The sequence below is a fragment of the Phoenix dactylifera genome, unplaced genomic scaffold, assembly GCF_009389715.1.
Source record: "Phoenix dactylifera cultivar Barhee BC4 unplaced genomic scaffold, palm_55x_up_171113_PBpolish2nd_filt_p 000092F, whole genome shotgun sequence".
In the NCBI taxonomy this organism is placed as follows: Eukaryota; Viridiplantae; Streptophyta; class Magnoliopsida; order Arecales; family Arecaceae; genus Phoenix; species Phoenix dactylifera.
The window spans coordinates 717202-733231 of record NW_024067680.1 but is presented as its reverse complement, the minus strand read 5'-3'; the positions used below and the strand labels follow the sequence as shown (position 1 = coordinate 733231).

The 16030-nt window shown below is 39.3% G+C and overlaps 1 protein-coding gene across 1 annotated transcript; it reads left to right on the top strand.

Annotated features, from left to right (window-relative positions):
- Positions 1-5822: 5822 nt before the first annotated feature.
- Positions 5823-10928, top strand: LOC120104747. The gene is made up of 3 exons (XM_039116438.1): positions 5823-5974; positions 6060-6211; positions 10641-10928. The coding sequence occupies exons 1-3, from the start codon at positions 5881-5883 to the stop codon at positions 10800-10802; spliced, it is 408 nt and encodes a 135-aa protein (XP_038972366.1). The 5' UTR covers positions 5823-5880; the 3' UTR covers positions 10803-10928.
- The last annotated feature ends 5102 nt before the right edge of the window (positions 10929-16030 follow it).

Below are 16030 nucleotides of genomic sequence, written 5' to 3'. Positions count from 1 at the left end.
TACAACTAGACATTGGTTATGTTTTGCAAGATCTTCTAGGTCTACAACATATACATTTCCACGTCTAATCCCTTTAAAAACTAAGCTATTATCATTAGGATTTGTTATAATACATAGTGATGGTTAAACATAACATCATATCCTTTATCACATAATTGACTGATGCTTAACAAGTTAGCTTAAGACCATCAACATATCTAACATTATCTATAAAAGTAGAAGGGTGATTTGAACTTTACCAATACCAATGATGTGACCTTGGTTGTTGTCTCCAAACGTCACAGCACCTCCCTTCTTAGCTCAAGGGTGAAAAATGGTCTTTACACCCGTCATGTGCCTTGAGCAGCCACTATCCAAATACCAGCAATTTTTGTGACCTTGGCTGCAAGACACTCCTACACAAGCAAATCAGTCATCTTAGGTACCCAAGTTTCTTGGTCCTTCATGGTTAGTCAAGTGTTCCTTTTGGAACCCATACCCTTTTAATTTTCTTTTAGTTTACTTTTCCTAAAATTACATACATTTGCTTTATGGCCTACTGTACCACAACAAAAGCAGGTTATTTTCTTAGTTTTGTTTTCCCAGCTTTAACAAAGAATTACTAAGAAGTTTTTGCTTTTCTTGGTTTATATCCTAAACCGGCTTATTAAACACTGCACGTTGACTATTAGTATCATGTTAATTTTTCCAGAACTATAGGTAAATCTTTCAACTAAGGGTTTGTATTTGTTAAGTTCTTTAGTTAGTGTCTGATTTTCGGCTTTTAGATCATTAAGTTCTTTAGTAAGATCCTTATCTAAGGTTTGTTTATATTTTTAAGTTCTGAAAATTCCTTAGTTAGTTTTTTATTTTCTTTAGTTAAGGTGTTGGTCTTTGAGTTAAAAGTTGGTTGCTGTTTTTAAGTTCTAATTTTCTTTGGTGATTAAATCCTTATCCTTAACTAATTTATCGTATTATGTAGGTATGATTGATTAGTTATTTTCAGTTCTTTATTCTTAAGATTTATAGCCTTATATTCTACCATTAATCATTAAATGCATCATAAAGTTCATCAAAAGAAAAATCAGGATGCGTGTCGGAAGTTACCTCGTTTCGTTGGCCATGAAATAGAAATTGGCCTTCTCTTCTTGTTCATCATCTGATGAGGAGGATGATGAGTCGGAGTCCGATAGGGTAGTGACAAGTGCCTTTTTCTTCTTGTACTTACTCCCCTTCTTCAGTAAGGGGCACTCCGCTCTTATGTGACCCGGCTTCTTGCACTCGTAACAACCAATCCCCTCATTTCCCTTTCCTTACCTTTGTCTTTGCGGTAGGAGGGGCCTCTCCTTTGATGATAGGACTTCTTGTGGTTGATGAATTTCTGAACTTGCGCACAAGAAGAGCCTCACCACCATCTCCTCATCTTCTTCTTCTTCACTGCTGCTGCTGCAAGACAAGTCCTTGTTAGAAGATGTAGATTTAAGGGCTATTACCTTTTTCTTATGGGAGGACTCTTCCTCGTTGTGTTGTTTTCATGGTGAGCTCGTGCGTCATGAGGATCCAAGAAGCTCCTCAAGTGGTAGCTTGTTCAAGTCCTTGGCTTCTTGGATTGCTGTCACTTTAGCTTCCCACGACCTCGGTAGACACCGAAGGATTTTCCTGACAAGCTCACTGTTAGTATAGTTCTTGCCAAGGCTTTTTAGACCATTGACAATATCAGTAAACCTAGTGAACATGGATGTGATTGTTTCATTTGAATCCATTTTAAATAGTTCATATTTATGAACCAAGATGTTTATTTTAGATTCCTTGACTTGATTCGTGCCCTCATGGGTCACTTCAAGTCTGTCCCAAATTTCTTTTGCTGAATTACAAGTTGAAATCCTATTGAATTCATTACGGTCTAAGGCACCAATAGAAGACATTCATTGCTTTAGAGTTTAATTGTGCCTTCCTCATGTCATGTTCATCCCAGTCCATTTCTAGTTTAGGTACCTTAACACCATCTACGTAAATGGATGGGATGTATGGCCCATTTACTTACAATGGACCACATCTCATAGTCTTGGGCTTGGATGAATATTCTCATCCTAGCCTTCCAGTATGAAGTAGTCAAATCCATTGAAGAAAGGGGGTCTTTGGGTGGACTGACCCTCAATGTGAGAAGATCCAAATGGGGTTGTCTTTTGATCTTTTAACTCTTGAGTGGGAAGAGTTTTTGGCTCTGATACCACTTGTTGCCCAGATAGACAACCCAAGAGGGGGGGGGGAATTGGATTTTTAAAATAATTTGGCTAATTAAAACTTTGTGGATGATTAATTAAAAACTATAGCAAGTTATTTAATTAAAGCCTAGTGCTGTGAGTAATGTGCGGGAAGAAGATGAGAGACAATGCACTACAAACACAAAGTTATAGTGGTTCGGAGCTAACCCTTGCTCCTACGTCCATTCCCCAAGTCTCACTTGTGGTTCGCGGGAAGTATTTTCCCTTCTAGGAATATGATTCCCTGGGAATCAGATTCCTAGGAAGAGGATACCTAGGGAAAGCACTTTTGGCATGTTGGTTAACCATAGGAAAAGTGACAAATTTCGCAAAGTGCTTATGTTTGGTTGACCATCCACTTTCCTAGGAAAGTTATGTATAATTTCTATTATGCCCTTAATAAAAATTAGGTCTTTAATGCCTCTTTAATGCTTCTTTAATGCTGAAGGGTCTTTTTGGGAAAAAATAAAAAAGGAGTGATTCCCACCTCATGGGAAAGTAACTTTCCCATGTTTCTTCATGGGAAAGACTTTCCCCATGAAATGTGGGAATCATATTCCCATGGGAATACAACTTTCCCATCTCTCTCCTTTGAAAACTCCAACCAAACAAGAGGCATTTCATTACTTTCCCGTTGACCACACTTTCCCCCCTCCCTTTCCTGCGAACCAAACGAGCCCTTGGGAATTTCACTATAACCCCCTTGGATTACAGCCGGTTGTTTTGCAAGCTCACAACCAAACTTGTTGTTTTACGAGCTCACAACGAACTCGGTCGGTTTTTCCAGGCTCACCGACTAGAACCAACCCCGATTGTTTTCCCGGCTCACAATCAAACCCTTACACACGTTGGTTTTAACTTGGCTCACCAACCAACCTTAAACCCCTTGATTCAATCCCCCGATTGAATCAAGTAAATACAAGAGATAGAAGAAAACAGAAAATAGCTTCTCAAAAAGCAGATTTAAAACAATATAATCGTAAAGGAGTTAGAAGCCCTCAAACGCTTTTAAGCTGGTGAAGAGGTATGGCTTCTGGAACTCCGGTCTCCTCTTGAAAGAGTGGTCGACTTGAATGCAGGAGGAGGAAGCTTTGATTGTTGGGAAGAAGTTGTTGGAGCAGTAAATGCAGATCTTCCCTTTTTCGTTTAAGAGCACTTGGAGAGCTTGAAAACTTGAATGCTTGGAGTGGAATATCTGTTCCCTCCCTTGCTACAGTCCTCTGTGGCTATTTAAGCCAACCCCCACGGAAACTAGCCGTTACTCTGCTTTTTCTGGCCGTTCTGCACACTCTGCGCAGCCTGACAATATGACCGTTGGTGGGTTGGAGTCGACTCGCGCGATCAAGAGTCGACTCGGCTGTAGCAGGAGTCGACTCACGCTTTTCCGGAGTCGACTCGGCAACTGTTCCAAATTTGAATTAAAGTTGCCGTCTTGACTGGGAGTCGACTCGTCTTGACCTAGAGTCGACTCGCCAACTTCTGGAGCTGACCTGACAATTTTGGAGTCGGCTCATCCATTGAAGTCCGTGGATCCAATTTTGAATTTTGTCCACTCGAGTCGACTCGACTGTCCTGGGAGTCGACTCGAATCTCAGAGCCCGAACTCCCGATTCTCTGTCTTTTGGCTCATCTCGTCTTGGAGTCGACTCGAACTTCCTTGGAGTCGACTCGGCTCTCAGTTTCCGAAAGTTGGTCTTCTGCCTTTTGACGGAAGCTTAGTCTCGGAGTCGACTCGAGCTGTCTGTGAGTCGACTCGAATCTCAGAGGCAGTAACATGGTCTTCTGTCTGTTGATGGTCGCTCAGTCTCGGAGTCGACTCGCGTACTGCGGGAGTCGACTCGAATCTCAGAGTCCGAAAATCGTTCTCTGACTTTTTCCTTGTGTTCCTCTGAGAGTCGACTCTTACCTTCTTTGGAGTCGACTCGAGCTCGTGCCAGTGAACTTGATACGCTTGGAGTCGACTCGTGATACTCGGGAGTCGACTCGAGTCTCAGACTTTGGTTCAGCAGACTTCTTACCTTATCCAAAATACTATGAACCAAATCTAGAGACACTTGGACAGGATTTTCACTGAAACACTCAATTGAATTCATTAGTAATCACAAGATATACTCAAATGCTTTGAGCTCATCAAAATCAAATGGGGTTTTAATCAATCACTCCACAATTGTCATATGGGGTAGAATTTTGCTGTGATGTAGTAAATTGTAATGTTGTGATCCTAAAACTGTGACCCAGGTTGTAATGCTGTTGTTTGGATTGTCTTTTGTCATATGGGGTTGAATTTTGCTTTGAAAAATCCTGTGATGCTAATACTGTAACCAGCTTTGATTCTTTATGAATAGCAATTCCAAGTTGCAACTGTTCAAATGTTTATGTTTTAGATGGAAAGTTGCACCTGTTCAAATGTTTTAGATGCAGGTACTTGCAGTCTCAATGTTGGACAAGTTGATTTTGTTTTAGATCTGAACCTATTTTGAATGTAACAGATGGATAAATGTATGTTGAATAAGCTAAATCTAAACCTGGTTGATCAGTTTGCCTTCAATTTTTTTGGTGAAACGTATTCTGAACCGGTTTTGAATGTAACAGATATTGAATTGTTGAGCTTGCAGCCTTTATTTTCACGCTTCCAGCCTTCCAGGAGGAATTGTTGAGCTTGCAAAAGGCTTCACCTGATGGTGAATTGGTGATGGAGTATTGGAGTTGACAAAATATTGAATTAAAAATGCAAATCCGACCCGGATCCGATCCGGACCCGACCAGATCCGGACCCGACCCGACCCGAATGACCCATCGGGGTAGGTATGGACCCGACCCGACCCGATCCGTTTTTCAAACCGGGTCGGGTCTGGGTCCAAAATTAGGACCCGAACATGCAACCGGGTCGGATCGGGGTCACCTAGGACCCGACCCAACCCGACCCATTTGCAGCCCTATGCCCGGTGCGTGTTATAAAGCAGGTCCATCATCCCTGAGGGTGATTCAGCCATCGTTATTAGTTGGATCCGAAGGGGTCCAAGGGGTAAGGATAGCGACCATCCATTGCTCCGTGATATTTGGGCTATGGTAAAGGTTGGTGAAGCCTTTCAGGCCAAGCATATTTACCGTGAAGCCAATGGTGCTGCGGATTGGGTGGCTGCGTATGTAGTTTGTCACTCCAGAGGCACCTTGTGGACTGGAGATGGGGAGTTGTCCTTGGCACTCTGAGGTATCCTATTTTTTTGACTTTATTGGGTGTATCCGTACCCATCAGGTATGATCCATCCGACTTAGCAAAAAAAAAAAAATTGTGACACTTTGAGAAAAAAACGTGCTCCGAAGGAAGAAGGTGGGCCGGAGGCTGACTCAGGGGTGGACCCGGTCGACTATCGACACACTCACCGACGATCGCACGACTATCACCCGACGATCGCATTAGGCGGGCTTTGGAGGTATCCCTTCAGAAAGAATATACTACTTAATCATAAAAATTACTTCTCAAATATACGAGTCTAATACTGTAATAAAAGAGACAAACCGCTAGAACTCTATCCATATCCTCTCTGAACCTCTAAAACGAAATCCATCCACACGTCTTTTCCTCTAAAACCTCTTCCTACCCACACACAACTCCCCGCATAACGTCCACGGAACTATGCTCGCTTTCGGACCCTGCAAACACTACCTCCAAATGCCTCCTCAGCCCAGCTCTGGTAGGCTTCTGAGACCAATACCATCTTTCTATCAAGGTATTGCCCTCCAACACCAAATGCATCTCTAAGCCTTCATTGTTTGACATGTTCTCCTATCTGTTAAATAACTTAATTTTTTCAGGAAAGAAGGTTAAGAGCAGGGAGCTTGTGGTGAAAGGGTGTCAAGGAGAGGAAAAGAAGAGCCAGAAGAGAAGGTTTCTCAGCGTAGAGGAAGCTGGCCTGGTTGAGATCTCTGGCCTCAGCACTCACGAGCGCTTCTTATGTCGATTAACGGTGGGTAACAAGAAGCTCGAACTTTCGTGTTTATTCCTTTATCCTTGTCAATTTAGCATTTGAAACTTACGTGGGATAGAGATAATTATGACACCTTTGTGGTAATACGCATAGTAATGAGTTATTCGTAGTTGGTCAAGGCCAGAGTGGTATATAATTGACATAGAAATGGGTAACTTGATTAATGGAATTTTTATTAGATGAAAAGTTGGGAAGTTATAAGTTAAAGAGCTTCATTATAGATACCTATTATATATGGCGACTCGATTTTTTGACTGTTTGGTCGCATTTGTTATCAACTTGATTGTCTAGGGTACTTGAAGATACTTTTATCCAAGTCATCATCAATTAGAATTTTTTGATAGAACATCATCGATTAGAAGTAGGTATTCTAAAATTTTTAAATTCCTTTTTTTTTGAGAAGATTGAATTTTGTAAACTTATGTAGCAAGCAAGCACTTAAATATGAGCTTATTCTGTAATGAATCATAGTGTTACTAAGAAGCATTTTTAATAGAGTCCTTCATATCAAGGAGAGAACACTGTTATAGGCTTGCTAGTGTGCAATATGTACACATACAATGGCAACTTTGGAGGTAATCCTAAAAATGATGCAACCTTCATTATTAAGCTGGCACACAGCCTTCATTATTGAGTACGGATTCCCCTCCAATTATTGGCACTTTGTATGTCTCAGTTGGGTCCTATTTAGAATTGCATGCGACATTTTGTTCCACATGAATTGATTAGTGGGAAGTGAAAAGGGCTGATATCAATAGTTGGTCTCGAAACTTGGCGGATTAATCTTTTAAGTTGAATTGGATTCTGACTTGCACATCAAGCCATTTTTCTGGTTAGACAAACTTCCTACTTTTCACAGCAAATGATAATAGAGCCAATGGGTGACAAGTCTGACCATTCTCGAACATATAAAGGTATCAGAATTGGTTGGTTGATCTTCTGAAGAACGATAACATATGGCCTATTAAAGCCGGGTCGATCGTGCTGACCGCTGGGTGTGTCGAGTAGGTATGGCACGTAGACTTCGACCGAGTAAGACATTAAGTTTGAGTGCAAGCTCAGGCATGACTTTTGACAAGTCTCTTGGTGAAACATGGCTTTTGGAGAGCAATAACACACTGTAGAGAAATGTCTTAGATTGTGGACTCTTGAGCTGGAGTGACAAATGACAATATGTGGTTCACTTGAAGAGTAATTGGGTATGGAGCTAGACCCAAGAGTACGTAGTGGATTACAAGAAAGAGAGAGAGAGAGAGAGAGAGAGAGAGAGAGAGAGAGAGAGAGAGAGAGAGTCAAAATCAGCTCAGCATGAAGCTGGAGATGTTAAGGATCATGTGCGAAATTTAATCTCATGTGGAACAATATGTGGGAAGTAAAAGGGTTGATATTGATGATTGGGCTTACAACTTAATGGCTTAAGATTTTAAGTAAAATTGGAAATTGATTTGTATATCAAGGCCTTTCTTGGTTGGACTTAAACTCCCGATGATTAATAATCTTGAACAACTCTCCGAAATGCAAAGTTGTCAAAATTGGATGCTCTTAATAATGGTGCAGCATAGGAGAACGTAGTTATGAGGGCTATGATGTGCCAAGTAGGTATGACAATTGGACTCGAAGGAGCAAAGGGCTATATTTGAGTGTGGAATTAGACATGGCTCTTGAAAGCATAGGTATGCAATGAAACATGACTCTTGAAAAGCAGGTAGCTAATTTGAGAAAATTACATTAATGGCGAAACATGGATTTGGAAAGCGGGTGACGCTTGGGCTTGAGCTGTAAGCATTATAATGGCTCTTAGAGAGTGGACTCTTAGACTGGAGAAAAAGCGGTTCACTCAGAAAACTAATTACGTGTGAAATTTCATTGCAGAGTAGCGGATTGGACTCAAGAGTAAAAATTGGCTTGTACATGAAGAGGAAGAATGTTAAGGATTGCATGTGAGATTTAGTCATACATGAATTTTAATTAGTGGGAAGTGAAAAGATTGGTATTGATGTTTGGGCTCAAAATTTAATGGCTTAAGCTTTTAAGTTAAGTGGGTTTCCGACTTATGTTAAGGCTTTTTCTGGTTGGACTCAAATTTTCTGCTTCTCGAGAGGTACTACTATTTCACAGAACCATTTGTGATGTTTTCTAGTTTTTTCAGGAAAAAAACAATGCTTATAACAAAAACTTATTGTTTGGCAAGGGTAATAGCCCCACATTATTTGTGGAAAGTCTTCTTAATATTTTTACTTTTTGCCACTTCCTTGGTATCATTCAAGTATCTTGGGCTTTAAATGACTACATGCGCATGAGCACTATATGGTGGAGAGCATGAGATATGCACCAGTTGACACTAAATTCATCTGAATACTTCTCATACGAATTTGCAACTCACCTTAGTTGGCCCTGTTTATCCCTTACACATATCTGTGAGGTGTTCTATAGTTTATAGGAAGTTTTACAACAGGAAACAAGTTTAAAATACCCCAACTTACGATGACTAGCATACATATCCACTGTAATATATGGATAGCTAGAATTAGTACTGAGATTTATTTTAAGTGCCATTGGCAAGGAGGATAGCAGAGGAACCATGACTTTGCTTGGCATGATAGCTAATGCTATAGGATTACTAGGGTCAGCAATATGAAGCTGCAGGGTCATGGTCATTCCAACCATAGAGAAGCAGTTGAAACTGATAACGATCATATCCTTTTTATAAATAAATGCTAGCTTTCCTATGAGTAGGTAAGTATTTGTTAATGTAAATTTGATTAAACCACATCTAAACCAATGACTATGATCCAAAGGCTAAAACTCTAAGGAAGAAGCATGCCAAAATACTAAGGGCGCCAACTGATACACTAAGAGTGTAGGCCGATACAACAAAAGTACAGGCTGATGGCTATGGTATAGATCGAGAGGGACAAGAGCTATCAAATCTAAGACGGGGCCTTTTATGGAGCAAACACCAAGGGGTGACTAATCAACAGTTGCCACTACTCAGTACAAAGAGGAACGGAAGTGCTAAGCCTACTCAAATTATGTCCAGACTGGCAACTATAGTCTAAAAGCTAGTATGCTAAGGAAGGTATAGACCACAACATTAAGGGTGCAGGATGATACACGAAGGGTGCAAACCAATACAATAAGGGTATAGGCCGAGTGATTATAGACCGAGAGTGACGAGAACCACCGCCTTAGGCCGAGGCCTTTTATGGAGTGGAAGCCAAAATGAGACTAACCAGAAGTTACGACTACTCAGTACGATGAAGAATGGTAGTGCTATCTAGAATGTGGTAGTAGTGAAATGAATGTGACTGCCACGCATAACAATAATGGATCACCTGGCACAAACCAATCAAAATTGAGTAGTTATACCTATCTTATTATTACCTAGAATGTGGAAGGAGTGATAGTACTACTCAAAATATAAAAGTATTGGAGGGAGGATAACTACCATGCATGATAATAATAGCCCATGCCATAATGCCACATACACTAGTAAGAATAAATATCAAAAGTTATGTAATAACACCTATTCAACAGTTAATAGAGGGCATTTATAAAAATCAAATTGTAATCCCAAGAGAATGGGCCCTTCAGCCAATCAAACAACCCATTGCTATCATTATCTTTACCTTTAATTTATTGTCATATTTATCTTTGAACTTTATACTTTCAGTTATCTTGCTCAACTCTACTTTATCCATAGGTATACCATAGACTTGGAGTCATGGCTACATTCTATCTCCTCCTCTTCTAGCCAGGTGGTATTATGGTAGTAGAAGTCTTTGAAGGTGATCAAGGCACCAAGACCCACACTATTATATTCTTTTTGGCTATTTGATGCTAATGGTATGCCCTTGCACTCATAGGAACCTGCCAGGGAATGCAAACTCCATCTCTTTCCCCCTACTCCATCCATTTCCGAGTACCAAATCTAAGGTGAAGTCTTTTGATTTGAGGTCAAAATTGGCATCCAAGTTGTCATCCGATGCACTGAATTATACAAGGAACAAGCGGTGAGACATACGAATTAGTAGCCTGAAAGGTGTTGGTGTATGTGCATGGAAAACCTAAGAAAATCAACAGGTTATGGTTCAGTTTTGATAAAAGCTGCATGGATATATGGAACCGACAAACTGATAGTTGGGTGATTTAGTTAGTCAAGTACAGCAGTATAGTATGTGCTTTATTATGGTTCCTTTTCTAAGTGAGTCATATTAAATGATTTGAAGACTCACATATCAAGTTATTTTGGTTATCACCGTGTTAGCCTTAGCATCTATTCAGTATAGTTTTGTTTCAAACAGATATTTATCCAGTTGGCTACCAAGCAGTAGTATTTTTTATATTTTAAAAAAAGAGCACCAGCATAACTCTCCATTTGCCTCATAATTTATCTCTGATGTTTCAGATATCATCATTGAATCTTCTGAGAGTAATATCTGAGCAGGAAGGGGTTCCCATTGAGGAGCTTAATGCTGGTCGAATTTGTGATTGGTACTTGAAAGATAAGCTCAAGAGAGAACAGGATTTTGAATCTGCAGTCCTCCAATGGGATGATTCTGACTTTTAATATATGTAATTAATTTTCTCTCAAAAATCAAATGTCAGCAATTGGTTATTCAATCATATAATGTAATTTCTCATAAAAAAAGAATAAAATGAAAATATTGTACATCACTCACCAAACTTTCATTTCTCTTGCTATTTCATTGTTCATCTTTAATAGCATTTTATTTACATATGAATGAGATGATAGAAATGATAAACAAAGAACTCTAAAAGGAAACATTTGTGAAAAACACTCAAATTATACACATGACAAAAAAATTATTCTTGGCGATCTTTAAGATCCTTGCTTGTTCTTGCAGATCACTTATTGAAGCATAGATATCCTTCATCCATTTGTTTATTTCAAATTACAATGTGGAGCAGCTTCATCAATTTGTAGAACAACACAATTTGACATTTTCTTTTCTTTTTCTTTTTCCTTTTCTTTTTCTTCCTGAGACTGTCACAACTATAGAGACTACTATATGCATTAACTATCAAGAAGGGCAAAGCTAGAACACCTACAGCTATATATGAAGGGTCTAAGTCATCGTTCGATATCTATATTTGCTTCTATTTTTGAAGCTTATGCCACTCCAGAGCTCGAGAAACCTTAATCTTTGCCTTATTTTTCAAGAAGAACTTTATGAAAGAGTAGATGCCCTATAAGCCAATCATTTGATGGGTTTCTCTTTGTAATCCTCCAAATCATGTACTTTGACACTCGATATATATCAATAAAGGCATTGTGTTTCATCATTTGCTGTTTATCTATTTTATTATTGGATGATGAACCCCATAAATTAGGACATTGGTTTTAGGGTTATGATGAGATCATACCAGTGAGACCTAAAATCCTAAAATCCTAATTTAGAATATTCCCAGTCAAATTGGTATATTGAGTCGGGGATCAATATTACCGAAAAGACTGGCACATCTTATGTATGCTCGATGTAGAGGGTGATTGATCTCACAATCACTTGTGTTAGACACTAATACAAAGATGTGGGTGCTCATTAGAGGAATGAGTTCACTGAAATGACCAGCCATGAGAACATCTTATGGATTCTTACTTAATTATCAAAAGATGGTTCTCATAGTGGGAGTTGTGCAAGTGATTCTTAGACCTGAGATCACCATGGTACCTTGTGCACTTGAAGTTATGTTTTGGTTTACCCTCATTCACGACATTACGTTGTGTACGGGGTATTCTGGATATGGTGGATTTTGTACGAAGGTTGTGAGTAGGTCAACAAAGAATCAGTCACTTCTAGTAAGAGAAGGTAACATCCTACTTACTCTAATCTTATGATGATTCAAGAAGCCTTTGATCAAAGCAAAATGAATATTAGAAAGAGTTTCTAATATTTCATTGTTTGAATTATCATATAAAAGATTGAGAGAGACATGAATAAGTGATTGAGTTTGATATTGATCCATACTCATGCACTTATTCAGGATGTAGTATGACTGAGGGATTGAATTGCACGGTAACTTGCCCCTGAAGGGTATGTTTGGATTTGTCCAATACATTCCTCATCTTCCGGGTAGACATGATACGTTGCTAGACGTCAATCATGTCTTGTGGGTTGATCGGATCAAAGAGTTTGATTAGATCAAAGCATCAGAAAGGTTTTGATTGCTAAGTCAGGTTTAGCACTAAATTGAACCTAAATTGGATTAGAGGTATTCTAATCAGGTTAGGTCAACTTGCACCTGCACCTACTGCTGGTTAAGATAAGGAACCCAATGGGTCACACACAAGGGAATTGATCAAGGGTCTAATTAGATTAGATCATGTTTGCAAGATGAACATGCTAGCACGTATTGTAAACCCTAGCTCCTGATTCAAATTAAATTCGAATCTGATTCTTAGGTTAGGTTGATCTAATATGATTAGATCATGACCTAATATGGGTTAGCCAAGAGTTGGAACCCATTTGGCTTTAATTAGACCTGATTTGATTAGGTTTAATGTTTTCTTTAAGTTGGTTAAACCCAATTGGATTGGGTTTGATAGGGCCTTCACTTCTGGACCATTGGATCGCTCCCTGGATGAAGGATCTGGTCCACTGGTTGGCGCCTTCATCTGGACCATTGGATGGCTTCCTGGATGAAGGATCTGGTCCACTGATTGGCGCCTTCATCTGGACCATTGGATGGATTCCTGGATGAAGGATCTGGACCATTGGTCAGCGCCTGAATCTGGACCACTGGATGGCTCTCTGGATGAAAGATCTAGTCCATGCTCAGCGCCTGAATTTGGACCATCGGTGATGGCATCTTGCTTCTGGACCATTGGATGGCACCCTGGATGATGATGCCTTGATCTGGACCATTAGATGGCAACTAGATCTGGATCATTGGCTTTGGTTCACTGCATTTGGGCCCTTGGATCATCAGGATTTAAGAGGGAGACATGAGAAAGAAGTTGATACACCCTTCTCCTTAGCACCCCATCATGATGGGATGCCTCTCTTGGCACATGCCTCATCATGATGAGGTGTGTGGATGGGATGCATCCCTTTATGATGCATCCCTCCATCTCTTATAAATAAGGAGGTGCCTTGGGGTCTAAAGATCATCAAAGAAAAAGTCTCTCCTTCTCTCTTCTTTATCCCTTCTTTCTTACAAGCCTCTCTCTTTTGTCCTAACCCAAGACAAGAGGGTCTTCTTTAGGACAAAAAGGCTAGTGAATGTTTTAGAGGTAGAAAGGAAGAAGGAAGTGAAGGAAAATCAGCCAATTAAATCCTTTGGAAGGATTGAACAATTAGAATCAAGTTTTGGTAGAGCTAGAGTCTTGAACCCATTCCTGTGTGGATCAACATCGGAGGGTGAACATTTGGGTACTTTAGGACATCTTCAGACATATTGGATATAGCGTGATAGGTATTCTTCTATACCAAGATTATATTTTCTACATTATTTGGTTATACTATTAAGGTGATCTTGGCTTATTAGGGTTTCATATAATGGGTTTTATAAAAAAAATTTATAATCCCGTATCTTCCGCTGCACCCTAAGGCACTGGAAAACCCAACACTTCATAATTTTTGCCTTCTAATATCAGCTTGTGACAATAAAAAATGGTGATATTGGTGGACAAAAGTTGCTTCAAAGTTTTATTAATCACAAAATATAATCCAGAAGATTTTGCGGGAATAGCCAGTGAACAGGATTCCTTGCCATATTGACAGCATTCTAATCAAATAACTAACAAAAAGATCAAAAATGAAAAATCTAATTCTGACAATCATATTGAATCCATCTACTCTCATTTGCTGCTCTGTAATATTATCAGAACAACCACAATCACTTTGCACAGTAGCCAGCCACTTTTCTAACATTCTGCCAATTAGGATTTAGAATTTACAATTCAAAAGGTACAACTAATTGCAGTGAAAATAATGGTGCAAGGTTGGATAGACTTTGTGGTGTGCAAAATTCTGAGATGAAACAACCTTGCGTTATCTTTTTTTTCTAGTAAAAAAAAAGCGACGAGGCCAAAAAGAATCTACTTTCTGAATGAAGGCACAGCTCAAGTAAGCTATAACCTAACTATAATACCAACAAAGTGCTTAACTAAGAATTGACAGCCCATTGTTTAGATTATTCTCATTGTTTGATATGTGGATTTTGTTTTTTCTAATAATTTTTAAGGGATGATTTTTTTAATACTTTAATCATATACACGAACCATGCAACCACTTGTTCCTCACACTGCAAAGTTGCAACCTTCTAGATTGTGTTTAAGTAATGCAGCATCAGACTGTACCTTTTCTATTAAAGAAGAATTTATCAAATGCCAATTATATATAACAATGCCGATGATCACGCTAGGTTGAGTGTGATAGAGGAAGTCCAATATTCATAATTAATCAAACTCATAAGGATTGAGGCATCAATATTCTTTTTCAGAAAGATGACTTTTCTAGTCTGCAAAGTAGATGATAACAAATGTTACTTTTGTGGAGATGCTTCTATACCTCGATTATTCTTTACGATATCTTCTTATTGTATTGACCGATCTTATTCCAAGTAGGCCTCTCTCCTCGATCAATGGAGAAATGAGTAGAGAAACCTAGTAAGACATAAAGTCCATGAAATGAGAAAAATTGTGGTAATTTTGACTAAGTTGTACTGATGGCTTTACACATTCAGAATATCTTAGGAACATATCAAAAGTTCGCCGTTATTTCATAGATTCAGACGATCTTCTTTTTTGAGAACAAAGTTGACACCTCACTGCTGAGGAGCGAGGTGCCAACAGTCTGAGATGAAGACTAGTAGGTAGCCCTTAAATTGCGACAATCAAACCCAAATACATCTTAGATCTAATTCCAAATATATTACCAGTTATTATTCCTTATTATTTATTCAATAAAGCTAACTCAATTCTTTCAATAGATAGAGGGTGCCAGCCAGCTTGATGAAGTCATATATCTTCAGCCTCATGACTTCAGCTGAGTTATATGTTTGTAATTTCTGGAAGTTCTCTACTCAAACATAGTTTCTTAAAGGTTGGTGAGAGCCCAACAAATTTATTGCTGACAAAAAGAAGGGAAGAGCCATAAAAGGATACATCAGATCAACATTGGTTCACCAAGGCCTGTTGTAACAAGTAGCCAGAGTATCCTTGATATAAGGATATGATTAGCCAAAGCAACTTCCATTGACAGGATTGGAACAGGGGTCTCCTGGGTGAAAGCCATGTTTCCTGGCTGAAACTGCTTCTAAGCCTCCTGATGTTCTATGAACAAGGGCCCATTTTTTTCTTTTGAGAAAGGCTCATCTTAGAGTTTATCATTTACAAATGATCAATGCTTATGATTAGATTCTGCATTCCTTCTTAAAGAATGAGAAGATGACATTTTTTGTTTAACATGCTACTAGCACAATTTTCAAAAATTTTCGTGTAAGTTCAATGACTGGATCATTCAATGTGTCTCTAAAGCTAATGCAATTTGGCGATCAAGGAGATGTGCTAAGGTGGCAGGTAGTTCCCTTGAGGGCAATAAACATATGGGTTGGATATGGTTTGTTAAACTTAATTGGGACTTGTAGCCATAGACCCTAGCTATTGTTAGAACCATTACTCTCGTCGGATGACTCTTCTCAGCAGACTTCCAACGGCTAGTGAGTAGTTCCTCCCAACAGCTCAGCAGCTTCGAGGTTCTCCTCTTCACGTGGCTACTCACTGGATTATTCTTCCCATGAGTTGTCTGAGGAGTATTCCCACGAGCAACTTCT

Bases quoted from the DNA above. Each gene is read 5' to 3' on its own strand.
- LOC120104747 (XM_039116438.1), top strand. From the start codon at position 5,881: ATGCTCGCTTTCGGACCCTGCAAACACTACCTCCAAATGCCTCCTCAG. The intron at 5,975-6,059 runs GTATTGCCCTCC...TAATTTTTTCAG, and splicing joins AATACCATCTTTCTATCAAG to GAAAGAAGGTTAAGAGCAGG. The intron at 6,212-10,640 runs GTGGGTAACAAG...CTGATGTTTCAG, and splicing joins GCTTCTTATGTCGATTAACG to ATATCATCATTGAATCTTCT.